At 38.4% G+C, this 27,209-nt stretch overlaps 1 protein-coding gene across 25 annotated transcripts in view; it reads right to left on the reverse strand.

Annotated features, from left to right (window-relative positions):
* The window catches only part of RIMS1 (regulating synaptic membrane exocytosis 1), a 244,073-nt gene that overhangs the window by 149,870 nt on the left and 66,994 nt on the right, over positions 1-27,209 (reverse strand). For 7 of the 25 annotated variants that reach the window (XM_069599464.1, XM_069599460.1, XM_069599453.1 and 4 more), the window contains exons 5-14: positions 26,076-26,122; positions 23,337-23,449; positions 19,593-19,723; positions 18,856-19,027; positions 18,581-18,734; positions 17,370-17,441; positions 13,805-13,961; positions 12,714-12,839; positions 11,006-11,068; positions 6,079-6,168 (exon numbers count right to left, since the gene is read on the reverse strand). In XM_069599464.1, the coding sequence (XP_069455565.1) occupies positions 6,079-6,168; positions 11,006-11,068; positions 12,714-12,839; positions 13,805-13,961; positions 17,370-17,441; positions 18,581-18,734; positions 18,856-19,027; positions 19,593-19,723; positions 23,337-23,449; positions 26,076-26,122 (1,125 nt within the window). Of the gene's footprint in view, positions 1-6,078; positions 6,169-6,625; positions 6,719-7,334; positions 7,413-11,005; positions 11,069-12,713; positions 12,840-13,804; positions 13,962-17,369; positions 17,442-18,580; positions 18,735-18,855; positions 19,028-19,592; positions 19,724-23,336; positions 23,450-26,075; positions 26,123-27,209 lie in introns of all 25 variants that reach the window. The other 18 variants (XM_069599467.1, XM_069599465.1, XM_069599461.1 and 15 more) reach the window with 10 other exon arrangements.

Genomic DNA, 27,209 nt, shown 5'->3' on the forward strand with positions numbered 1-27,209 from the left:
GATTTCTCTTTCCAAATCATCTTGCCTGCAAGTTACATTAATAATGCTTTAATCTCAGATACTTCAAACTTATTAATTCAGGAAGTCTGTTTGCTGAGAGTTCATCCTTTTCGCTGGAGAAGGCAATGGCAACCCACTCCAGTACTCTTGCCTGGAAAATCCCATGGGTGGAGGAGCCCGGTGGGCTGCAGTCCATGAGATTGAGAAGAGTCGAACACGACTGAGCGACTTCCCTTTCACTTTTCACTTTCATGCACTGGAGAAGGAAATGGCAACCCACTCCAGTGTTCTTGCCTGGAGAATCCCAGGGATGGGGGAGCCTGGTGGGCTGCCATCTATGGGGTCGCACAGAGTTGGACACGACTGAAGCGACTTAGCAGCAGCATCCTTTTCACTGGCCTCAGAACAGGGGGCAAAGGTCACTCTGATGGCTGTGGGACTGAAGGAACAGGCTGCAGAGGGGGTCCCTAAATAAGGGTCTACAAAATTTCATTTGGCTTTTTTTGGCAGTGATATCAACTATGAACAGCACAGAATAAATAATGAATAAATATTTGCAAATATTTAAGTAGATAATAAAGAGGATAAGATTTGAGATTTGGGGGGTAATATTGGTGAGAAATAATGAGAAACTAAACTGAGAAATCAATAGTGTTAAGGCAATACAAAGACTTAGAACTGACTGTCCTCAGTAAGCAATCAAATAGTTCTTATGTTGGGGCTTTTTCCCACCATGGATATAGTGATATAGTGAAGTTGCTCAATCGTGTCCGACTCTTTGCAACCCCATGGACTGTAGCCTACCAGGCTCCTCTGTCTATGGGATTTTCCAGGCAATAGTCCTGGAGTGGATTTGCCATTTCCTTCTCCAGTGGGTCTTCCCAACCCAGGGATTGAACCCGGGTCTCCCACATTGTAGACAGACGCTTTACCGTCTGAGCCACCAGGGAAGTACCTTAAACCAAATGCACGTGTATTTAAATGTGTAACTAGTATTTATGCTAGCATGTGTACACAGCTTTCAGTGGTGCACAACTCTTGGCAGAGCTGCTTTAGTTACCTGAAAGAGAAAGTATTTGGAAATGCAAATCCTTCATTCCACAAGTAGCATACATAAAAAATATCTGTGAAGTTCTGGAATATTAGAAACCAAACCTGACTAAAAGAGAGAATTGATTATATTTATTTTTATGGTCTATTCCCATTATTCATGGAGTTCTTTAAAAGATTTTCCCCAATACTACTTAAAATTAAAATTAATATAGGTACTTACGTTTTGGAATAAGGTTTATCTATTTCATTTCAAGTTAACAGTTGTTAAGTTTTAGGCAGGAACTTCTTTATCTTAGGCCTCATATTTTCACATGGAGGGAAATTCTTTCAAGTCCTGCCTTGGGTGTCTGTCCACCACAAGGAGGGAGTAGGGGAAACTTTGCGGTAAAGAATCAGGCACAGATTGCTTAGCCCTCTCTGATTTTCTCTCTAGAAATCAGTCTGCAAAACAGCAGCCTCTTGCTGAGCCATCAGGAGGCTTACAGCCTGAAGTCTAGCTCCTGAACTTGTTCACGGTATTTATGGTGATGACTAGATCTCCCACCTTGCAGTTCCTGGGTCCAGTTCAAAACTGGACACAGACTTGGGAGCAGAAAATTGAGAGTGTTTTTTAAGTGCCCTCAAATCCCCAAACTGAGCATTTACTAAGTAAAAATAATAATAATGCTATTGCAGCTAAGAGCAAGGATGAATCAGATATGATCCCTGCCCTCCAGGAGGAAAATCTAGTAAAAGGAGAAAATTACATGCCTAAGGGAAATAGAAAGTATTTAATACTATGTGAATCCAGAAAAGAGCATCAGTAATTCTGCTTGGCAGAGAAAGGGAAGTGGGAGAGGAGGTTAGGAGAAGTTCTATAGGAGATATGGTTATTTGACCCCCCTTTTGAAAAATGAGAATAAAAACAAAAAGAAAAGAGCATTTTAATTGTAACAGAAAGACAACTTCATATGAAAACTAACAGAATGATTAGTAGAGCTCATGAGAAATTTAGGGGGCAAGAATGAAATTTAGGGGGGAAGTGGAGGACTTCAGCATAATCAAGGGGAGGATCTGTTTTGAAGATTCTTGAAGGAGAACTGATAGGACTTCCTGTTTCATTCAGCGAGACAAAGGAGCAGGAGACGTATTTCCAGATTCTGTGGATGGTTAGATGTCAGATTTGTCAAACCACAGGGACGTGTCAGAAAACAAAGCATTTTGCTGTCAAAGGGTGTGAGGAGAGACAGTGAATTTGATGCCCACAGGGTCTGCCAATCACTGAGGAACTTGGGCATTTTCAGGGGAAGGTCTGGCCTGACCAGCTACAGCGGACTGTGGTCCTCATATGTATTAGTGTGGAAACTTCTGATAGACACTGAATTTCAGAGATGGGATGGGTGAGCAACAGAGGAAAGGTGAGAGGCAGACAGGGGGAAAGGAGACCTGGAAAGGAGACTGACTTGACACGGAGGCGTTAGGGAATTTGTAAGTGCTCTTGAGAAAGGAAAGATTCTAGAGGCAGCAGTGACTGCAAGATGTAAAATGCTGCTGGGCCTGTAGAGGCCAAGGTAACCCATGGCAGAGTTTTAGCACAGTGGCGGGACTGCAGAACTTTCTGGGAGGTACAAAAAGGAGGTGGCAAATATAGACTACTTTCTGATGGACTTTAACAAGGCTATGGTTTCTGTAAAAGGTCTAAGAAGAAGATGAAGCATCCAAGAAAAGGACTCATTCTCCAGTGGCTCTAAAAATCAGTGTTTCCGCATACATAAGCAACATTCTGTTTGAAAATCTGGGAAAGGAAAGGCTAGGAGCAGACATGTAACTCACTCCTTTGAGATCAGGGACAAGGGGGAAGTGATGACCTCAAGCTGACCTTGACACAGAGGAAGGAAAGTACAATGACCTTGACCGGACCTTCTTGTAAACATGCAGTGGTATTTGCTAGAGAAAAGATGAAAGCAAGCCATTTCTATTAGACATCTTCAGTTGGGTATAACCAGTCTTTCTGGTTATCTTTCATTGTAAATGAACCTCAAATTTCTTGACTTATGAGTCATGACTGGATGGGGCTAAGGGTAATATGTATTTTTTCTAGTTATGTAATCCACAGAATACATAACAGAGGTGCTCAAACATGGAAATGACCTCCTTTGAAAACAAGATTTCCATTGGCTTATATGGAAATTTATCTCTTAACCTGGGTCAAACCATTCTCCTAAGGAAGACAAGGTCATTCTGACGGTTTGGGGGCAGTTCAGGAGAAGAACACGGTAATTGTGCCTGCTGCTCCTGTATCTTGGAATCATTAGGGACGTGTGACGGTGGGTGTTGACTCAGCTTTAACAATTTCATGCTTTGTACTAACACAGAACTTCCTTTGCTCCCAAGCTTAGTGAGGAAACTTCAGAAAAGCCTCCTAAGTAGGTAGAACACCATATAAATGGTCATCGAGATGGTTGAGAATCAACAAACAGCTTCACCTCAACAGGTGATAAAGCTGTGGAAATGTGGTGCTATCTCAAGAAAATGAAATTATATTTCTAATAACTTTTCTCTAGCATTGTGTCTACTATGTACGTATCAGGCGTTAACCAGCTCTCTGCTCCATCACAAGAACTAAGTAATCTGGAAAACCCTGGAAGCCTCCCCAGTGCTTTCATGTCCTATCTGTGGATGGACAAGTGTATCTTCCAAAAAGCACAATGCCCCCACTGCTGGCCCTGTTCTGTCCTGTCTTGAAGCTGTTCAGGGGTCTGAGCATGCATGAGCAGCATCTTCCACACCAAAAAGCATCTATAATGTCTGCAAACTTCCTGATGAAAACTCTTCTCATTTTAGTTTCTTCTTGACAAGAAACTGACCCCAATAAATTAAAAATCATTAGTAATACTGATTCTTGAATTCTTGCCCCTTTTTCATTTTAATGGGAAATTTCTCTCTTTTTTTCAACACATAGAGTGAACATAAGTTTCAAGCATATTGTATCTTCTTCTATCAAAATTTAATATCACAAGTGAGTGCACTCAGACTTCACTATGACCTGTAAGATAATTGTGGCCGGATTATCCGCCTACAGGTTGGCCTGTTCTAAGGGTATTATCTGAGAGATTAAATTCAGCAGCATATGGGTTTGTGAATTCTATAGCTTCAGAGCAACAAGAGAACACGTGCTAGACAGGATTCAACAAAAGAATAACCTGTCGCTGTCCAATGCAGTGGTCACAGAGCACTGTGAAAAAAGGAAAGCAGAATATCTCACTAGCAGTTTTTAATTGATTATATGTTAAAATGATAACGGTTCACATACATACTAAAGTATGAGAGTAATTTCACATCTTTAAGATGGCAAGCAGAAAATTTTAAATTATGCTTGTGACTCAAATTGTACTTCTATTAGAACTAATACAGATGATATTTAAGACGTCCGGGTGGTGTTTTGTCATCAGCGGTTCCACTGACTCATTCTACCCTTGATTTAACACCAACTCAAAACATATAAGGAGAAGGCAATGGCATCCCACTCCAGTACTCTTGCCTGGAAAATCCCATGGGCGGAGAAGCCTGGTGGGGGCTGCAGTCCATGGGGTCCCTAGGAGTCGGACATGGCTGAGCGACTTTACTCTCACTTTCCTGCATTGGAGAAGGAAATGGCAACCCACTCCAGTGTTCTTGCCTGGAGAATCCTAGGGACGGGGGAGCCTGGTGGGCTGCTGTCTATGGGGTCTCACAGAGTCGGACACGACTGAAGCGACTTAGTAGCAGCAGTAGCAGCAAAACATATAAGGAAATAATAATATGTAAATAATATAAAATATTTTTCTTGCTACTCTTGTAATTGTTTGAGGAAGGGTAATATAAAACAAATGTGAACAGTGAAACAATTTCAATTGTGCTTTTAGAAGAGCCCGTAGTCATTTCAACTAAAATTTCTCTTACAAATGTAAAAAAATACAAAATGTAAGTTAGATTCCATTGTTTTCTAACATAAATTTTGCCAATACAAAATAATACAAAATTCAAAAGCAGATTTTTTTAGAATAATCTTATGAAGACACTGAAAATGAATATGTCTACCTGAATCTATTATTCAATTCTAGAAATAAATGTTTCATAAACAAATGAATAGAATCAGACTATAAAGATTGCTAAAGCAAAGCTTTAAATAGCCTCAAAAGAAGAGGAAAAGTGGGTTACATTAACACAATGAAACACTTTTATTCAGGATTTGTGATGAGGTAGTATCTTATCTCCAGTGAATCACTCCTAATTGAAGAGAGATAACATTTATAACAAACACTATTAAATATGACCAAGTTTACTGGAATAGAAAATTCTACCAGAAAATTAGCTGCTCACATAGGAGACAGGTTTACATGCGATCACTGAATACCTTTAAATGAAAATCAGACTTATTAATTTATCAATTAAAAGCGTTAAGCAAAATTATATATGTGTGTATATAATGTGCATTTATTTTTGCAAGGCATCAGGAAATCTATGATAAGCATACCACATTTTGTTGTCAAAACATAATTTAATAACAACCTTCTTTATATCAAAGAGAAAGTTGATTTAACAGAGTGACTGTGGAAGCACAAAGGAAGTACTCTATCTAAATGAGATTCTTGTTTTTGAGTTTATAGAAAATTGTTGTTGAACCTACAAGAACTATTTATCAGCAGATCTACTACGTGATTTTCCCCTTCAAATAACTCCCTTTCCCCGTAACCATATCAGCGTACTGAAGGCTCCCTGAGAGACGCAAAGAAAACCACAGAAAGGCAACAAAAGGGAAAAGCAGCAGCCAGAAGCAGTTACAAATCACATCACGCCATTCGCAACGACACGCGCGGAAATATGTGTATGTGTGCCCTCGGGCTCCCACACGTACACATATATCTCTGCATGGACTTGGACGGGAGTGCGGGGAGAGGCAGACAGGCGGCAGATGAACGTGGATGAACCACCTGTGAAGCTCCGTGACACGAAACATAGTGATGGGGAAAATCATAGGAGATTAAGAAAGTCCTTACTGTATACCTTTCTCGTTCTGGTGAATGCAAACTAGCGTCTGGTCTCAAGCAGTTGGTACTAGCACTCCTCGCCCTGTCAAGGGAGGGCTGCAGGTCACTAGTGCCAGTGCATTGCGTCCAGGGTGGAGGAGGGAGACAGAAAACAGAGAGGAAGACCGGTTAGAGAGGAGCCCATCCAGGCCGCCCTGCACGCAGAGCGCACGATCGCGGCGCCGCGTTCGTCAGGGCTGGGCGCCGACAGGATGGCCATGCACAATTTTGTTTAGAAAGTGACACTAAACAAATATTATGCTAGAATTGCTTTGCATAATTTTTAAAAGGGTCTCAGACTGAAAATAAATAAATAAATAAATAAGACTAAGTCACACCTACTCATGAAAAAACTGGATACAGAAAGCACTGAAACGAAAATGCCTAACACTCCGTTTACCAAGGACAGATGCCACACCAAAACAAAATGAAGGACAGCAGAGGAGGAAATTTTTACAACTCAGCTACTCTGGATCAAACACTAGGCAGGGGAGGTGGAAGGTATGACGTCCAAACGTCCTTACCCAACCAGAATCTCATCAGTAAACCTCAGTGCTCTGGAGTGAAAGCATTCATGGTGAAGGGTTTTGGTTTTGGTACGTGCAGGCAGAATTGAGCTCCACAAAGTAAAATTATCCAGAAATAAAATAAAATAAATTAATTCTCATAATTAAAATCAACAAGTAATACAGCAAAAAAAAAAAGAAAAAAGATGACAATGACTAGAAATCTGACATTTCAGTATGTAGATTTCATTTAGAGACGTATTCTAGCATAAGCTTTATAATTAAAATGGTCTTATTTTTATTTTCAATTGCTTTTTATTCGTCTTTCTACACTGTTGAGTCAGTCTCCGCTGTACAGCAAAGTGAATCAGTTTTATATACATATATATGTATATTCATTCTTTATCAGGTTCTTTTCCCATATACGTATTAAGTATTGAGAGTATTGAGGAGATTTCCCTGTGCTACACAGTAGGTCCTTATTAGTTATCTATTTTAAAAGACAGTAGTGTTTATATGTAGTGTTTTATTTCTCAGTCCCAGTCTCCAAGTTTACCCTCCCCCTTCCCTCCCTTAAAGTTATTTTTAGAAATCATTAGTGTTTCTCTGTATATAATTAATTTTAAGAGGAAATGCTAGTGTTTTATTAGAATGTAAATTTGCTATTTTTAGTAGGCTGGGGATTAGGGATTAATTTATAACTGAGACTCACTGTTAGGACTCTTACCTGTAAATATCCCAGTGAGAACAGGTCTCTAATAAGGGCATCTTAGGCGGTAATGTTTTATAGTGCCTAACAAGATGTCTGGAACGTGGCAATGGAGACACGCAGGAAACAGAAAAATATATATGAAGTGAGTTTTATTAGAATATGAAATAAGTAAGAGGCCTAGAAAACTAAAAAGATGAATCTTTCATTTTTCTCAGAAGGGACCACCTTGATTATTTGAAGGTAGGAACAGAACTATTAAGTATGGAATTACAGACATCTGTGTGCATAACTAAGATATTCTAAATTATAGTTCAAAAGCTTTAATTTGAAAAAGATCTGAAACCTATACTCTAGTAACAAGCATGAAACTTACTATTTAACTCCTGATTTAATATTATACCTACTTCTTTGGAAATAACAACTCATAGTTAAAAGCACTAACAAAATAATTCATGAAACTTGGGAATTAATATGACTAAAAGTTAATATTCTAATAAAAAGGAAAATGCTAACTAGTATTTCAGGGAAAAGGCTGGTCGTGGTACTGACCAGGCAGTAAGGCGGGGAAGATTAGGAGACGACTATAGCAGGGGCAAGTCCTTTCCACTTATCAGCTTTTGGATACAAACCCAGCAACAGGTAACAATCACTGGAAACTGGGTGAGATGGATATTAGCTGCAGTATTAATTCTGATTTGGCAGAAACAATGGCAGAAACAAGGCCCAATATTATCTGAATTCACTTAAAACCTATGAGGGCTTATGGCTGTCTATAGGATAAACAAGTACCAGTCAATTAATTTTTTTATAATTTAAATTTAATAATATCTCTACAAATTTAACTATCAATTATGAAAATCTGTTGTCCATTTGACTTACATTAAAGTTTGATAAATTGATAATGGATTAAACATTTGCTTAGGACATATGAAATACCAAACACCCCCCTTCCCAGTTTATTCATGTTTATGCTAACGGTTGAATCGGGAAATCTCTTAAAACATTGGTTTAAAATGTATTAAAGTACCACCTTCAAGCACCAATCAAGGACATTTAAACTGAAGCAAACGATTCAGTCTATCTCACAAACAGTAGAATCTTCTTCTCAACTCCTAAACCTAAGGCAGATATTTTACGAAATAAGTTGCCGTATAACTTTTCTAAGCAGTTGGTTCAAAAATGATTTGGGGAGGAGTACACTCTAATTGGGGTCAGAAGAGAATGGAAACAATGAAAAATAGCACACAGTTTACAGAATGAAGGTCCACGCTGACTTTGCCATTTATTGACTGTGAACCTGGGTGATTCAAGTCAAATCATCCAGCCTTTTTCTACATCTGTATCATGGGAGAAATAATCTTTAATGGGGACGCTGTCTGCGAGCATTAAATGAAATAACAGGTACAAAGGATCTAGGACACAGTAGGCAGCCGCAGCATTTTCTGTACCACGTGACTTTCTCAGGACATGCTCTATGAAAAGAGTATTTAATATGACAATAATAGGAGGGGATGAATTAAACGATATGGGACAGATATCTGTAGCACACAACTTTGGTATGCTTTGCATATAAAATCTAGGCACTGATTTTAACTTGCAAACTTTTCAAAATACGTTTGACTTGCAAACTCTTAAACTGGTTGAACTTTGTGCAAGTGAAGTGAAGTCGCTCAGTCGTGTCCGACTCTTTGCAACCTCATGGACTGTAGCCTATCAGGCCCCTCCGTCCATGGGATTTTCCAGGCAAGAGTGCTGGAGTGGATTGCCATTTTCTTCTCCAGGGGATCTTCCCGACCCAGGAATTGAACCCGGGTCTCCTGCATTGTAGGCAGACGCTTTACCATCTGAGCCACTAAGACTACCTTCCTTGTCAAATTTTTTTTTTGGGAAAAAAAAAAAAAACTAGTTTAGTGGAAAACTTCAAATAGAGCTGATTTTGAATCCTTGATAAGTTACATATCAAACAAAACTTTCTTATCCTCTTCCCTCAACTGGGAAATGAAGATAATAATATTAATTTGATACAACTTTGTCAGGATGATAAGAAAAATACATTAATTAATTAGCACAGTTCTTCCTAGTCAGTGAATGTTATTTTCCTTGTTTACTGAAAAGTAGTAAACCCACAGGTTTTATTCTTAAAAGTCCTATGACAGGCTCTATCTTGAAGATAAAATTTTACAAAATGATGAAACTACTACTTTATTTTATTGTGCATATTATGATATTTTACCTTGAGAAATGAAATATAAGGGAAAGAAAAGCAACATATTTAGTAATTCTATGTGTATTATTGGTGTAAGAGTGTTAAAAATACCCACACTTTGGTGCCTAATAAACATGAAGGCCGTATTTTGTTTTTGTTTTATGGTTGGAGTCATGTCAACAGGAATATGAGAAAACTTTCTGAATCGGTAAAGAAATCATTCCTATTACACTGTTTGTCAAGACAACTAATACTAAAGCTGGAGACTTCGGCATTATAAAGAACCTGAGATGATTTTTATAATAGTTATGAGTTTACATTATTTATCCAGTTTGGAAGCAGGACTGGCGTTCCTCACTTTTCCCTGTGGCACTGCACACAAAGCTGTTTTTATTTTGAGGCAAGTTTTGTGCGTGTGAAACGTTAGGGCTCATTTGTGTTAAGCACTTACTTGTGGTAAGCACATGCGCTCACCGTGGTCATGGTAGTGACCGTGTTCACAACCTCAGCAGAAGCCCGTGTCTTCAAAGACACAATAAACCTGCACGAGCGCTGGCAGGATTTCCAGTGCAGCTCTCTCGTCCTCTTTCCTACCTACTCTTCACTGGCCACAATATTTGAGTTTATCTGTGTGTTGGTTTGTTTGCTTTACTGAATTACTACTTCTTTCCCTTCTATTAACTCCATACTGACAATAAATACACACTGATTATCCTGTAAGTAATCTGTAAGATGGTTTATCTGGGATATGAGATCTAAGAGATGTAATAAGACGATAATAAAGCTCTAGATTCCAATTTCGAGGATGGTATTATGCCCCCTTTGGTCTCATCTTTAAAAAGCCTTCATACTCTTATGCGCTTCCAGGAGAACGTCTGTAGTGGAGCACTTCTGCACTGGTGAGGGCATGAAGGACTGGAGGGCTTGGAAGTTTACATGTCAAATATCTTCAGTCTTTATCAAGATAGGAACTGAAGCTCAGCGATTAAAAATGAAAACGGTCAAGATTTTATTAAAATCAACCAAAGAAAACAACAATAGAATATGAAACAGACAAAAATTAAAAAAAAAAGGCTAAAACAAAGCTAACTTACAATGATGTAAACAGTAACACTGCCATGCAGATCAGACTTTTGTGACTTGATGGGTGTATGTGGCAGGCCTGGGGACCCCTCAGAGCGAGGTTATAGAATTTTAATTGCAGAAATCGGTTCCTTGGATTTGGGAATGTGTAAACAGTTCTGCAGAAAGGCTCATTAGCTTCTGGATTTTGAATGTGCAAACAGAAAAGCAGTCTGCCTGGATTAGAATTCAAATATGTTGGAACCTTTTCCACAACCTCCATATAAGACAAAACCAACTGAATACTGGGTAAATTAATTTTACGTATTTGTAATCATACCGCTGAGGGGGAGATGGAAGCAGAGTCAAATGGAAAGAGTCATCACACACAGTTACTTCACCAAATTCCTGTAGTTACCTGGTGGTGTGTAGGCATTCTGCACTTCGTCCTCGTTTTGCTCTGGGAAGCATGAGAAGCTCACTGCACAGACAGGATGGGTGGTGAGTGAAACAGATAGGTCATGAGGCATTAGATGACATGGGTTTTGCCAATGGTATGCCGATGACAACAGGAAAAGGGAAGAAACCAGATTGTCTGCACTAGCATATTTGCTTGAGAATTCAAACAAAAATAAACATGACAGTATTTTTAAAAATTTAAACAATAAAGTGCAAACATTATGGTCAAAGTCCTAGCTGTTGCTGATTTGCTATTCTATTTCAAAATGATTTTACAGAGTATCAAGAAAAAAAATGGATCCCTTCCCATGTAAGACACAGAAATCTATTTCCAATTCTAGATATTTGGTTATTTTAATAGCTTTTAAAAGCCCTATAACTCTGGCTTTTCTGCTTCTAATGGGACCTCTAGATCCTTTCATTTCTTTTTAGCATCTCAAAGCATGATGGATTTCTCGGCTTTAACAGCCACTAAAATGCAACGTCTCATTTTCTGTTGCTCATTTTCTGACTAGGAACATGCTTGATTAGGAATGTTTATCTTAAAATTGATACTTTTTCTACACTCAAATTCTTTCACTCTATTGAATGCCCTGGTCTAAAAGTCCTTTTTTATCCCCTCCTTCACATAAATTCACGGTGGCCCTGGTGACTGTCAACAAAGGGAGCCTCAACTGACATCACTCCACCCTGAGTAGCCTGGAGCCCTACTCTGGAGAGCAGTGTTAAGTCCCAGTAAGTTCCATCACCCCATCCTGAACGTCTTGGCCCCACTCCCTCTACGGCAGGGTGACCATTAGAGAGCTAAAAGGCTATCTGTGAGTTCTGTCTCCTTGATTATTTGGCAAAAAACTGGCCACCGAGTACCACTCTCCCTTCCTAACCCTCCCTAAAAACCGCTCCACTTCAAAAAGCCAGAAGACACTATCCAACCAGCTGGGGACTCTAACAACTAAATCAAACCCTGAGCTAGTGGGCAAGCACATCCTACACGAAGAGGGTTGGCCAGAGGAGCAGGTCCGTGGCAATGTGGAACAATGGAACCAGAACGCTGATTTTCAGTAACTGTAAGTAACAGGAAGTACCTTGTTCATAAATAAATGCAGAACTAAGTTTACGTACACATCCATAGAAGAAAGAGTCCATTTCAACATTTTGTATGTTAGACATTTTAGGTTACTACATTTTATGAAAAGTAGGTGTACTAAAAAATATTGCTATTGAAGTTCTCACAGATACTGTGAAAGTAACATTCTATCAGATGCCTGCACTTTTTTATTACAGAAAAAAACATAATTTCACAATTATACAAATAATATTCCTAAGACTGAAATACACACAAAAATAAAATATTTAAAAGTAGCTTATATAGTCTCCCTTCTGTAATTTAGGTTACGTAAGTCAACAACAAACTGTATATTTAAAACTGGCTAAACATAAATTCTGATTTTGTAAAACAGTGCACATTTTATGACAATATACTATTAGTCAAATATTTCCTAAAGGTGCATTTCTATTAGAATATCTCAAAAGTCATTCCTTGGGAGAAGTTCAGTTTTGAAAGATGGAATTCTTTTACTGTCTTTTGTGCTCTGCTAGGATATCTATCATATATGAAAACATGGCAAAGAAAATGTGTCATGTTGAGATCATAATGTGAAAAATACCTGTCTTGTTCTGATAAACACTGACTGTCCACTTCTCTGATTCTCTGATCAATCGGGCTTCGGGAGGCATCACGGTGTCTGGTTGGAGAACGCGATCTTCTTGTTGGATGAATTTCATCTAAACTCCTAAAATGATTACAAAAAATTTTATGTATCAAAAGGTAACATTTTTCCCAAGTAATCTGACAGACTGACAGGAAAGAACTGATAGTAACTGGCAAACAACTGACATGGCTTGTAAACCTCTGGCCATATCCCCAAACGCCTGTTTTAAAGGTATTTATTGTCTGTTGTTGCTTGGCCTGTGCTATATTTCCCCAATCTCCTTTTGAACTACTATCAAAAAAGGACCACAGTTTTCATCTGCATACTTGAATAAAACTTCAGGACTGCATTTCAGGGTCAGGTGAAATACAGAAGGACATTCTTTATGGTTTATATGCTTTTACAAACATTTACAGTGCTTCAAAGAGACAGCACCAAATTTCTTAAAAATACATTCTGCCTTTTAACCTTGTTTTCTCTGCCACTTCTCTGCCCAAGCTAATTTATTATGCTACAATTTCTCCCAACAGGAGAGAGAGAAAAAAAAAAAGAAAGCAAAGAGAATACAAGACAGTTATTCAAAAACTGTGCTTGTGACATTAACTTCTTCCACGTCCTGGGAGATGTGTTGAGACTGGAGAACAGAATGTTGCACAGGTTGGGTCATGAATAAGATGGCATTTTGCCTACCCAGGGTTCTGAAAACTAACTGACCAAACCGTTCTTTCATTGCCCTTAGAGTCTCCTAGCAGTTTGCACGTTATTATAACAAAAATGCGCTGTCAGCGCTTCCCCGGTGGTTCGCTGGTAAAGAATCTGCCTGCCAATGTAGGACGTGCAGGAAATACGGGTTCGAATCCCTAGGTCAGGAAGATCCCCTGCAGGAGGAAATGGCAACTCACTCCAACCTTCTTGCCTGGGAAATCCCATGGGCAGAGGAGCCTGGCGGGCTACAGGGGCCTCAACAAGTCAGACAGGACTGAGCACGCATGCACATAATGTAAATAAAGTCCCGTCAAGGATGCAAAGCCCTTCTCAAAGCCTACCTCTGTAATGGCACATTTGGTAAACGTGACCGTGGCCTCCCCTGATCATCGCCGCGATGAGGAGACACCGACCGTGAGCGGTGATGAGTTGTTCTCTGCTGCTCTGGCACGGTTAATGTTGAAGGTTTGCTTTCTCGAGTGCTAGACCTATAACCTACTGGTGACAGTACACACGAAGAACAAGTCAGTATTCTGCTATAACGTCCATGCTAACGTGGCGACGCCAAATTATACCCAAAGCAGCCACTGACCTAAGGAGATAAGTGCCATGCAATCAGGATTATCAGGCTTATCTTCAAATCTACTAAGTACACGTATGGAGTGTAACATACACATGCATGAGGAGCAAGCAGAGTTTGGCTCAACTCAAAGGTTACCATGGAGATACTGACATGAACATGACAGATGATGCCTCAAAAATCATGATGAGTTGGGATACTGGCTTAATTTAAACAAAGAATTGATGATTTTTTTTCAGCAATACAAATCAAGGATTTGCTAGTGAACTGTTATTCATATACAGTCAATGCTTAGAAATGTGGTGCCTTATTAAATTGTGTTTTTTGATTTTTTCATCTAAATGACAATACATGTTATTTGGGTTTCAGATGGCTTTGATAATAAGAAAATAAATTCCATATCATATCAATTTTAATGATCAAAGAAGAGTAGCAGGTCTTCACTATTACAAATACTGATTGTGAATTTTGTGAACCACAGATAATATGGCAATTTTCAAATGAAAATATGGTACGGGTGGAGATGACTATGGAAATAATACAGAACAAATTAAACTTCCTAAAGAAATAATAATCAAATCTACCCCAGACATGAAACTATTCCACAAATGTGCTATTAAACTAATTAAGTTAGTAGTTGAAATTAAAAATAAATTTTAACAGTCATGCTCCCATGAAACAAAAAGGTTTTTATGATCTCTGATTTAGTTAAACAGCAATCTCAATTACATAGTAACAGGTTAAGTATTTTTCACAAGGGTCATTGTTACTATTGTTGTAAGAAAAGTAAAATTTACGTGGCCAAAGGAAAAATAACTATATTTACAACTACACAAAATGTACACAACCTATGAAAACATTAAATTTAACTGGGCAGCCTGACTAATGCTCATCAGCCTGACTAATGCTCATCTATTTACGTGATAACTCCCACATCATTTTTAAAGGCCATGTGACATCATTTTTAAAGGCAGACTAAAATTCCCCAACAGTGTATCTGTTGTGATTGTATAATCTTTTGACCTCGCTTAGCATATAAGGAAGGTCTTCAGATATTTCGTAAAGGCTGGTTTGACAATACTGACAACCAAAGAAACTCAGCCATTTTGTCACTCTCTAAAAACATCTAGCAGCTGGTGCTACAAGATGCACTTGAAAGAGGAAAAAAAAAAGAAAGAAATAACTTCCAAGCAAGTTTTCCATTCCAAGGAGAAAGCTAAATTTGTACCATTACTCTGAAAATCTGTAAATTAAGAATGTTTGTTTACATTAAAAAGTCCAGAAGCACTATATTGTGAAAACAACAGTAAACTTGGTAGCTTTTGGCGTTCTTATTTTGGAAATAGGGAATGGCGGGAATGTTTGAAATGTAAGCAGTAGTGATGCAAAATAATTTTCATTTAGTATTCATGCAAAAAAGTAATAATTACATACTGGTACAGTGGTACAGAACCTGCCTGTCCATGCAGGAGACTCAGGTTTGATCTCTGAGTCGGGAAGACCCCCTGGAAAAGGAAATGGTAACCCACTCCAGTACTCTTGCCTGGAGAATCCCATGGACATAGGAGCCTGGCAGGCTATAGTACATAAAGTCGCAAAAGAGTTGGATATGACTTAGTGACTAAACCACCACAAAAACATCAGTAAACAACCAAATAATTATAAACATAAGTGCTATTAGTTTATAATTTCATATACTTTCATTTTATAACAAAAACAATAGCAATTCATGTATTTTTTTAATTTCATGTAGAGTTTCCTTGTTTAGGAAATTGTAATATCAAGCCTAGAAAGAGATCAACTAAATATACATGTAATATTTATTATATTAGCCCTTCATTTGCTATTCTGCCTCATCATAAAAGTATGAAGTTTTAGGTGAATAAAATATGAGAACCACCTAGAGAAGTACATTCTATTTAGATAAGTTGGAAATCACAGCATTAAGGTAATTAGCAGGAAAAATTTTTTCTTAGAAAGATTTGATAGACCCCATTCCTATTAGGAATCATCTGATTTCTATTAAATATGCCAAGGGGTACCATTTACAACTACCTTCCCCCTTTCAATTTCATAAAAAATATTCTATTGAATTTTGCGTGGAACTTTCCATGTAGAGTGAGTGTGTCTAATTATTCTGATTCTTTTAGAAACCAGCAAACTCAGAAAGCAAAACATGAACTGTGATCCACAATTATCCACTATTATTTAAAACCCTCGCTGATGGCCTGATATCAAGGGGTAATCTAAGTATACAGATATGCACAGAGCCAGATTTATTGTTGTTAAGGATATCTGTCACTTCATGCAGTGATCAAAGACTATATCCTCTCTGAATTACAGGGAGCAAATGAAGCCTAATTTAAGGGAACTCTCCATAATATTCTCCCAGTTTTAATGAAGTCGTAAAAAATCTTTGAATTGTAAGCTCAGTCCCTAGTGTGGCATCTGTCCATTGGCATTTACCAAAATCGTTGCCTTCAAATTTGGTGCATACCTGTCTGAGGAATTATGCAAATTAAGGGGGCATATGTCAAGATCATCCTAAGAAAACGTTCTTAATATCCTAACAGGTTCTCTTAATTTTTTTTCTCATTTGAATATCTCCCTATTTTTCATTAGCAAATAAAAGGAACAGGATTAGTGCCAAGAAAATGTCTTCACTAATTGGTTTTGCTCACTTTCTGACTAGAGTCAGGTGAGAAACAGATGTGAACTGCAAAGTATCACAAAGATTTTCCTAATTTATACAGTAACAAAAGACACTGACTTAAATAGTAGACTTTTCTAAAGCATTTCCTTTTTGTAAAACATACATACACATTCTAGGTAAAATCATCTACGTATAATCAGCACATCACAAAAGCACTGAAGTTAAGCCATGCCACATGCAATTTAAACCCTGCCATGCACATTTCTCGGTATATTCCATGGGCGGCTACATTATTTCCAGAAACACAGGAAGGAAAATCACAGAGATACAATATAAAACATAGGAGAGTGGGGTTTTTATTTAAAAATTAACTATATCTTTTCAGAATTCATATTTTCACTTCTGCTCAGAACATTTTGAGTTGACAGTTTTAACCTCACGAGCCATGTTTCTAAAGGAGAACCTATCTAATTTAATTTAAGGGGGATGTTAACGAATAGTTACTAGTCCATTTCACGCTTTCTCAATAATTTGGAACACAAGTCACCATGGAATAATATCATTCAGACTTCTCTGTGCTATAGATCTGTAGCGTGGGACCCAGGGAAGTCAGGAAACCCACAGGACAGCAAGCACAGAAGCACCGTGACGCCGCCACGCTCCCCCCACGCACCTGGAGGGACCACTCCAATCGCATCATCAACCTCATAGTCTGACATGTCACTGTCACTGATTCGCTGGGACCCTGCACGACAGGAAGGCAAACAGATACCTCTGCGTCTGCTCGGGTCAGGAAATGTGGAGGGCATGGTCAGTTTTCTCTTTAAATGCTAATTACATTACTACTGAACACTTTATTTTTAGTGAGTGAAGTATAATGACTTCAGTGTCTCAGGGTGCAAAAAAAGTGATTTTCTTGTACATATAGATTCTGCGAAGTTCATGTGCAAGTTGGTTTTCAAGTACTTGTTCTCCAAGGACACCATGTTCTCAGCATCCTTATAATCACTGAAGACACACGTAAGAAAGAAGATTTCATAGAACAGTATTTTGACTTTGCAAATTATTCTTTAATTAAGGTCTATAGCAAAGTGCATACCGTTTTCTACCCACTTATACATCCTCTTGCACAGTGCAGGCAGGATGGGGCTGAGTGGAAAGGTTCAGAGAGACCTTTCTTGGCTGGGACTCTGCGGAACTCATGTCATTGAAAGGATATCAGGTCCCTTTATAAATATTTATGCTTAGCCTTCAAAATTAGCCATTACACTGCATTAAAGATTTAACCTGAGGAAATAATTCATTGGAGAAGCACAAATATGACATGTTTAATTATATGAACATTTGAACTATTATTTGAACATTGATTCCAGGTTACCAAAATAAGGCTTCTAAGTTTCATTTGTCCAGTAAGAGATTTAGTCATAATTCAAAAATTAATAAATAAATGCAGAAAAAGTACTTTTTTTCCCTCCAATCATCAGATGAATAAAAGAAAACAGATTTTACAATGTTTTTGAGAAAATGTTTCTTACAAATATTACTAAAATATCCAGGAATTATATGGTTATTAAGATATTCTACACAGCAGCCCATCAATTAAGGCAATAACTGCCCCATCAGTCAGCCAATGAACAACTCCATCAGCACAAAGGATTATAATTCACAGGTTATAAACTTTCACCTCTGGAACGACTCCACTATATTGTATGTATTACTTGCACTGGGAAAATGGAGAAAACGGTCTTACCAGGCTTCTTTATATAGATGACTAATTTTTCAATAATCTCTAATGAACATTTGAAAAAATACCCTGAACGTCAATATGGAACTCAGACCTAAGAACACAATTGCTCCTGGCAACTGAGCAGAGCGTCCACCTACTTTGCAGCTTCTTGCTGGCGCTTTCACCGTGGGGGTGTCGCCGCGGCATGAAGGGCGATGGCTGAGGCAGAGGTAGTGAAGATTCGTCATGAGTCTGAAGCTTATACCAATGTGGCTCGTCGTCTAGAAGCGCTGTTTCCAACTCTATGAGGATCTGAAAGGACAGCGCTCGGGTTAGATCAAAGCCTTTCGCAACGCATCAGGAAGCAGCTACTATGACGCACGCGGAAGAAGCTGCACGAAGCATCTCACTCGGGTCTTGATCACATACTCACCTCTCCAAGGAACTCACTCTCCTCTTCCTGCACCCTGGGCTGGTCCCACACGGTTATTTCCAACATCCGTTCTCTAAAGTCTCTACGATGCACGTGCGAATAGACAAAAGTCTGATTCCACTTTGGTTCGAGGACTTTCTTTACCGTTTTGGTTCTCCTTTTACTTTTATCACTGAAAAGTAAGTATGCTTTGTGAATGAAAAAGCAAAAGCAAGTATACGCTGCCACCTACTGTAGCTCCATGCCATACTGATCTTGGAATATTTTTACCATTTGTAATTTATACCTGTTATATAAAAGTCTGAAAAGACAGTTGAGTTTAATACCATTCTAGTTTTAACTATGATAGAAGCAGTTGTTACGATTATAGACACACACACACAAGGGTACATGCTAAATGATGTAGCTATCAAAGACCAATAGATGTAGAAACAAGGTAAGGAAAAAAGTTTAAATTGACAAGTTATTTTAAAGAAATATAAGGCGTGAGGGAATTTTTTAGGGACAATATGTAGCTTATCCCCCCATAGAGAATTACCTATTATATTTTAAGATTATATCAAGGTGTACACATATGTGCAAACTCATCAAAATATAAATAATTAAGTATGCGGAAATTTTGGTATATCAATTATACCTCAACGAAACTTCAAAAACTAAATGAAACTATATCCCAGGAGAAGAAATTCTACTTTGTCTATAAATAAAGATTTTTGCATATTAAAAAAATGTCCTACCTTCTATCTGGAAGAAAATACATTTTTACATAGGGATTCCTGGGACGCCCATCTACTCTAGGGGGTAGGTCTGTGGCTTGCAGAACATTGACAATCAGTTGGTGGCCCACCTTGTCATACCACAGCTTAACCTAAGCGCAAGGGACACAGAAATTACCATTTATAAAAATCACAAGGAATTAACATTTCAAAAAAATGTTAAATTATTTTTGAAGGACATTTCAAGTTGCAAAATACAACTGAATTTTCAGCAAAGAATATCAGTGTGAACGCATAACCACTTTAGAACTTGACTTTCCTCTTCGCACATTTTAAACATGACTTACAATAGGCAGGCCTGCAGTGTTGATATATACTCTTACACCATGTGATTTAATAAAAATAATGGTAAAAATTTTAGAAAAAATAATAAGGGAAGAGGGGAATATTGAAATAATTACTCTTGTTTTTAAATGCTCAATGCAACTGTTCAGTGTGTGATCACTCACCTAGAACCAGACATCCTGGAAGTGAAGTCAAGTGGGCCTTAGAAAGCATCACTACGAACAAAGCTAGTGGAGGTGATGGAATTCCAGTGGAGCTATTTCAAATTTTGAAAGATGATGCTGTGAAAGTGTTGTACTCAATATGGCAGCAAATTTGGAAGACTCAGCAGTGGTCACAGGACTGGAAAAGGCCAGTTTTCATTCCACTCCCAAAGAAAGGCAATGCCAAAGAATGTTCAAACTACCACACCATTAACACTCATCTCACATGCTAGTAAAGTAATGCTCAAAATTCTCCAAGCCAGGCTTTAGCAATACATGAACCATGAAATTCCTGATGTTCAAGCTGGTTTTAGAAAAGGCAGAGGAACCAGAGATCAAATTGCAAACATCCGCTGGATCATGGAAAAAGCAAGAGAGTTCTAGAAAAAAAACATCTATTTCTGCTTTATTGACTATGCCAAAGCCTTTGACTGTGTGGATCACAATAAACTGTGGAAAATTCTGAAAGCAATGGGAATACCAGACCACCTGACCTGCCTCTTGAGAAATCTGTATGCAGGTCAGGAAGCAACAGTTAGAACTGGACATGGAACAACAGACTGGTTCCAAATAGGGAAAGGAGTACGTCAAGGCTGTATATTGTCACCATGCTTATTTAACTTAGATGCAGAGTACATCATGAGAAACGCTGCACTGGAAGAAGGACAGGCTGGAATCAAGATTGCCAGGAGAAATACCAATAACCTCAGATATGCAGATGACACCACCCTTATGGCAGAAAGTGAAGAGGATCTAAAAAGCCTCTTGATGAAAGTGAAAGTGGAGAGTGAAAAAGTTGGCTTAAAGCTCAACATTCAGACAATGAAGATCATGGCATCTGGTCCCATCACTTCATGGGAAATAGATGGGGAAACAGTGGAAACAGTGTCAGACTTTATTTTTTTGGGCTCCAAAATCACTGCAGATGGTGATTGCAGCCATGAAATTAAAAGATGCTTATTCCTTGGAATAAAAGTTATGACCAACCTAGATAGCGTATTGAAAAGCAGAGACATTACTTTTCCAACAAAGGTCCGTCTAGTCAAGGCTATGGTTTTTCCAGTGGTCATGTATGGATGTAAGAGCTGGACTGGGAAGAAAGCTGAGTGCCGAAGAATTGATGCTTTTGAACTGTGGTGCTGGAGAAGACTCTTGAGAGTCCCTTGGACTGCAAGGAGATCCAACCAGTCCATTCTGAAGGAGATCAGCCCTGGGATTTCTTTGGAAGGAATGATGCTAATGCTGAAACTCCAGTACTTTGGCCACCTCATGCGAAGAGTTGACTCATTGGAAAAGACTGATGCTGGGAGGGATTGGGGGCAGGAGGAGAAGGGGACGACAGAGGATGAGATGGCTGGATGGTATCACTGACTTGATGTACGTGGGTCTGAGTGAACTCCGGGAGTTGGTGATGGACAGGGAGGCCTGGCGTGCTGCGATTCATGGGGTCGCAAAGAGTTGGACACGCCTGAGCGACTGAACTGAACTGAATGATTATAGCCTGGCTAAAGGCATTCTGCAGTGCCACTTGTGGCTGAAACAAAATGTCTGATGCTAAAAACAGTATACTGAGATAACTTGGAAGAGGTCAGGAAACACATTTACTTGAGGCATCTTTACACCAGGTACTGCTGCGTTCCTCATTTAATTTTCAACTAACCTATTACAGGTTAATTTTCATGAGAGGAGGAAAGCAAAAAGGAAGGTAGCCTGCATATATGATTCCTTCAAACCAAATTAAGACCAAGTGATATTTCTATTAACTAAGATTCATGATAGCAAGAATAAAGAAAACCAGGAAAAGAGCAAACTGAAACATTACTGGCAAACTGTGGATAAAGTCAGGGCAGTATCTGTACTGGCAGGAGACAATGTTAACTTTAATTCTTTTTTTTTTTTTTTTAATTTAGAAGTTAGCTTTGGGTTTATGGTTAAATAAGAACTATTAGGATAAGTTGTTTAATAGGTACTTATTATAATATATTTAAGAGTCATTGTAACAAAATAGGCTAATTTAACAAGGGAGTAGTAAGGAGAAGGCAATGGCACCCCACTCCAGTACTCTTGCCTGGAAAATCCCATGGATGGAGGAGCCTGGTAGGCTTTGGTCCATGGGGTCACTAAGAGTTGGACACGACTGAGCGACTTTACTTTCGCTTTTCACTTTCACGCTTTGGAGAAGGAAATGGCAACCCACTCCAGTGTTCTTGCCTGGAGAATCCCAGGGATGGGGAAGTCTGGTGAGCTATCTATGGAGCTGCACAGAGTCGGACACGACTGAAGCAACTTAGCAGCAGCAACAGCAGTAAGGTAAGAGACAGATTAAGAATTCAAACCCAGATCTGTACCAATCCATATCTCTGTTCTCAGTTAATTCCAGAGATGTGTTTTTCATAAATCTGAGAAGGATTTTTATCCCTCTTAAAATGTAGGTGGTGTGTATGAGAGATTCTCACACATCCTGAACAGTGGCACAGAGACTAGGCAGAGATCTAACCTACTAAAAACAGAAGCTAAAACCAGGTAAGGTTTTAAAAACAGCAACAATTTTACAGTTACCTTTTTATTTACTTAAAACTAAGAGGAGAACAGCAAAAAACAGACTATAGAAACCCACACATTACCAATGTAGCAGAAGACCAGCTACTATAGAACTGTGTGAAGCAGGATTTTCTATTAGCTAGTAACACAAACATCCTGTGTTAGCCACAGCTTCTTGACTTCAGCTCTTCCCAGATCACATATAAGACAATAGTGAAGAAAACTGTAGCTTTTTCACACTAAGATCAGTAATGGAGAGTTTTGTCCAATGTCTTAAGAAGTTAAAAAATATGTTAAATTTAAGTTTTCCAAGATCCAGGACAATGAGGTTGTTAAGTGAACAGAACACGACTTTCTGCGTTTATTATGTCTAACCAACTACTTACCTTAGAAACTTTCATCCAACACACACAAAAATAATTGATAGTTTATTTTCTTAAGTTATCACTTAATGTTCAGCACATCTGGCACATTGTAGGCACTCCATAGATATGTTCAAATACATATGTGGGTAAAGGAACAATCTAATAAGTGAATGAAAAGTTGATGAGGTAGATGATGCTGTGAAATGATTCTGACTATGTCACAGGCTTCAAGGAAAGCCACACACTTTAAAGACAGAAGCAGAGCAGGGAGCTGGCTCTAATGGTCAGCAACATGCACTGCAAATACATACAGAAAGTTGTCCTGGTAATACTTGTGGGGCATCTTTGAGAGCTCCAGGGCTTGTGGGAGAAATTACAGAAATGGAAGGCCTTTCCATCTTCTGAGACTCAAAGGAGCTAGAACCTAAAATGAGGGGGGAAATTAAGTACTTTTTAACAACATAATTATAACCTATATGTGAAGAATACATATTTTTCATGAAATGTTAAGTGCATATGCTATTGGTATACAATCAGAATTCAGTGCCACCCATAAGAGCAGAAACCACTTTCAGTGGGGAGGTCGTAGAAAGTTATTCTCATGTGTTCTTGGATTGTCTATTTTAAGGGAATTTAAAGTGATATAAACACATATTGGATTTGTTTGCTTCACTCTGTTATAGCATTGGCTTTCTAAGTTTCTAGAGGGTATTGTCCAATGTAGGTTCTTGTACAGCCTTACCCATAGTTAAAGGCTTCATGCTTTAATGATTAGAAAGACGGTACCCATTATGTTAATTATCTTAGGATTATCTATGATGAACTGCCCTCACTGAAATTAAAATGAATGCACCAATCATATAATTTATGAGCTGCATCTAAGCTGAGATAGTATTCATCACTCTTTTAAAATAAGATTTCCACCTCTTTCGGTTGTGATCTTACAGATCTGTTTCCTGACTGTCTGAGGATGCTGTCTAGTGATTCACCTGTGGAGGAGGGACGGTGGCTTCCCACACAGCACTGCAGCGAGGGTCTTCTCCCCCCTTTCAAATGAAAGTCCACTTTTCCTGGGTCACTGATAAAGTGTCCACAACCAGCAGGATGAGCGTCTGCAGAATGCTATATCCCCAGCAAGTATAACCTTGAACCCATAGCCATCAAAACTTAGCTTTACTGAGAAAACAGTACGTATGAACCTTTTCCCAAGAGTACATCATCCACACTCTTTTCCATATGCAAATTATCAATATGGTTAAATTAAATCACACAGTGTCATTTTGCACCTTCCAAAGACTTTTAAATATAAGATACAGTGCTATAAAATTCTTTGTTGACTGTGTCTCCTTGATGAAGTATTTTTAGGATAATTTTCTTCTTAGTTCTCAGACATTGTTGCTTCTAACAGTACCTTTCTAATATTACACACTTAAAAACACACACACACACACACACACACAACAGCAACATTGTAAATTATCCAGTTGGTCCAATTTCTCTCTTCATGTTAGAAAACTCAAAACCAACTGTGGGTTCATGTCTAGCAGGAATGTGGAACATGATGCTATACATTTGATTAACTCACCTGATCCCTACTTCCTTGTTCATCCCACCCATAAATTTCCTTCTTATAAATATCACTTGTTTTCTCCTAAAATCACTGTTCCAATAAGCTAGGTTACATAATAACACTTGGTGATAAAGCCCTAGTATTATCAACTTAACACCAATACATTGCAAAGTAAATATTTAAGTCACTTCCACACTGTCCTTGAAAACTTCATTACCCACATTATCATCTTTCATCTGGAGTCCCTTTCATGTCCATGTAGGTAACTTGGAGAAGGAAATGGCAACCCACTCCAGTGTTCTTGCCTGGAGAATCCCAGGGACAGGGGAGCCTAGTGGACTGGCGTCTCTGGGGTCACACAGTCGGACACGACTAAAGCGACTTAGCAGCAGCAGCAGCAGCAGCAGGTAACTCAACCCTCTAGCCTCAACCCCTTTATTTGCACTGAAATCTCCCTCTGCCCCACCCATCACTTTCACAGTCATATTCCACACTGTTACATTGAATTAAAATTATTTGCTTCTGTGCCTGTTTCCTTCACTAGACTGCTCATGCCATGAAGTCAGTTTCCAATGAAACCGAATAAACCAGCATCAAAACACATGTTTATGTAAGGCAAATAGAATTGTTGTGTTTAGTCGCTAAGTCATGTTCAACTCTTTGTGACCCCATTAACTGTAGCCTGCCAGTCTCTTCTGCCCATGGGATTTCCCAGGCAAGAATATTAGAGAGGGTTGCCATTTCCTCTTCCCTGCCTGCTAAGCAGGAGACTTGGTTCAGATCTCTGGGTCTGGAAGATCCCCCAGAGAAGGGCATGGCAATCCACTCTAGTGTTCTGTGAAATACAGAGAAAACTGAGAAATCTCCTGGACAGAAGAGCCTAGAGGACTATAATCCATAGGGTCGCAAAAGAGTCAGGTATAACTTAGAAACTAAACACCAACAAATAGACAAATAGAACTGCTACTGTTTTATTACTTTTGCTCTGTGCATCCTAAATGCTAAGATGCAGAAGGCTACTGCCAAGAAAGACTTTTGAACTTTTTTTTTAAAGAGTAAAAAAAACTTAATCTTTTATTAAATTTAACTATTAAATTTAAATAGCCACATATATCTACTACAACTTTTGAACTTTTGATAGACATATTCACATCCCCTGGTGGTTCACATGGTAAAGTGTCTGCCTACAATGCAGGAGACCAGGGTTCAATCCCTGGGTCGGGAAGATCCCCTGAGAAAGAAATGGCAACCCACTCCAGTACTCTTGACTGGAAAATCCCATGAATGGAGGAGCCTGGTGGGCTACAGTCCATGGGGTCGCAAAGAGTCGGACATGACTGAGCAACTTCACTTTCACTTCACATCCCCCCATACACAAAGAATAGAAAGAGGAATAAAAAGCAGATCTTCTTTGGATTTCCCATGGTTGACAACTCATTTATATCAAGTAACTGAAAAAGATCTCAAATTTTATACTCACTGGACTCCAGTGGTGGATGGGAACTCTCAGGAATCCTTGGAATGTCACTAAAAAAAACAGGGCATGGTGAAAATTCCATTAGCTAAACCACCCTGCCTGAGGCAATCATAACCACACTTTATCTCAGTGGTGTCAAAAATCCTTTTGGTGTGGAAATGGACAAGAGTTACCATTAAGGCAATTTCTAATGTGCATGAATGTCAAACACCACACACACACACACACACACACACACACACACACACACACAAACTTCAGTAAAAACAAGTTTTTATATATTTAATAGCAAAACACTTTAACATGACAACAATCAGAATAATATTGTGGCTCAAATCACCACAATATTTTTACCACCAAAACAGCAGGTTTTGGAAATAAAAAATGTTAAAGGCAATATTTTATTTCAATTCTAGAAAATCAAAATGACACATATTTTATAAATCACTAATATGCTTTACAAACACATCTGAAAGAGTTTACTGAATGAAAGGAATGGAAACATCTCCTGAGAATAAAATAATATGGTGAATATCATGGGCAAAGTTAATAAACCAAAAAAAGATGGATTGCTTTGGAAATTAAAAATGGTTCAAGCTAGCAACAAAAAAGCCAAAATATATTATATATGTGAATATATAATTCATATACACATATATAACCCTATACAGAGATTCATATCTCTATGCTGAAGTTAGCTAAATATATGGCCATTTACTAGATGATCAGAAAGTGACTTGTGAGAACACCCACTCCTGACACACTCACAAATTATTCTGAATAAATATTTAACATGACCTCAGCTTCGTCCATTATCCACTGTGGCCTTAGAACCCTGGACCAGCTTGGTTTGGGAATTATATTGTATTAAACTATTTAACTTCTGTTTTCCAAGATATTTTCGTATCAATGTAAGGCCATTAACAATATACAAGTATTAACAGGACAAATTAAAGTGGACTGGAGTTAGCTAGTCTCAATAAAATTATCAGAATATTATTTAAGAATTTCTAACCACTTACTTTGTGAACTAACTTCACTTTGATCTTTCTTTGCACTTTTGGAGGAAATTGAAACAAAAATAGTTTTCTGTTTGGTGATTTATCTTCCTGAGTTTCATTTTCACATTTTTGGGCA

Source organism: Ovis canadensis, chromosome 9 (genome assembly GCF_042477335.2).
Source record: "Ovis canadensis isolate MfBH-ARS-UI-01 breed Bighorn chromosome 9, ARS-UI_OviCan_v2, whole genome shotgun sequence".
Lineage (NCBI taxonomy): Eukaryota > Metazoa > Chordata > Mammalia > Artiodactyla > Bovidae > Ovis > Ovis canadensis.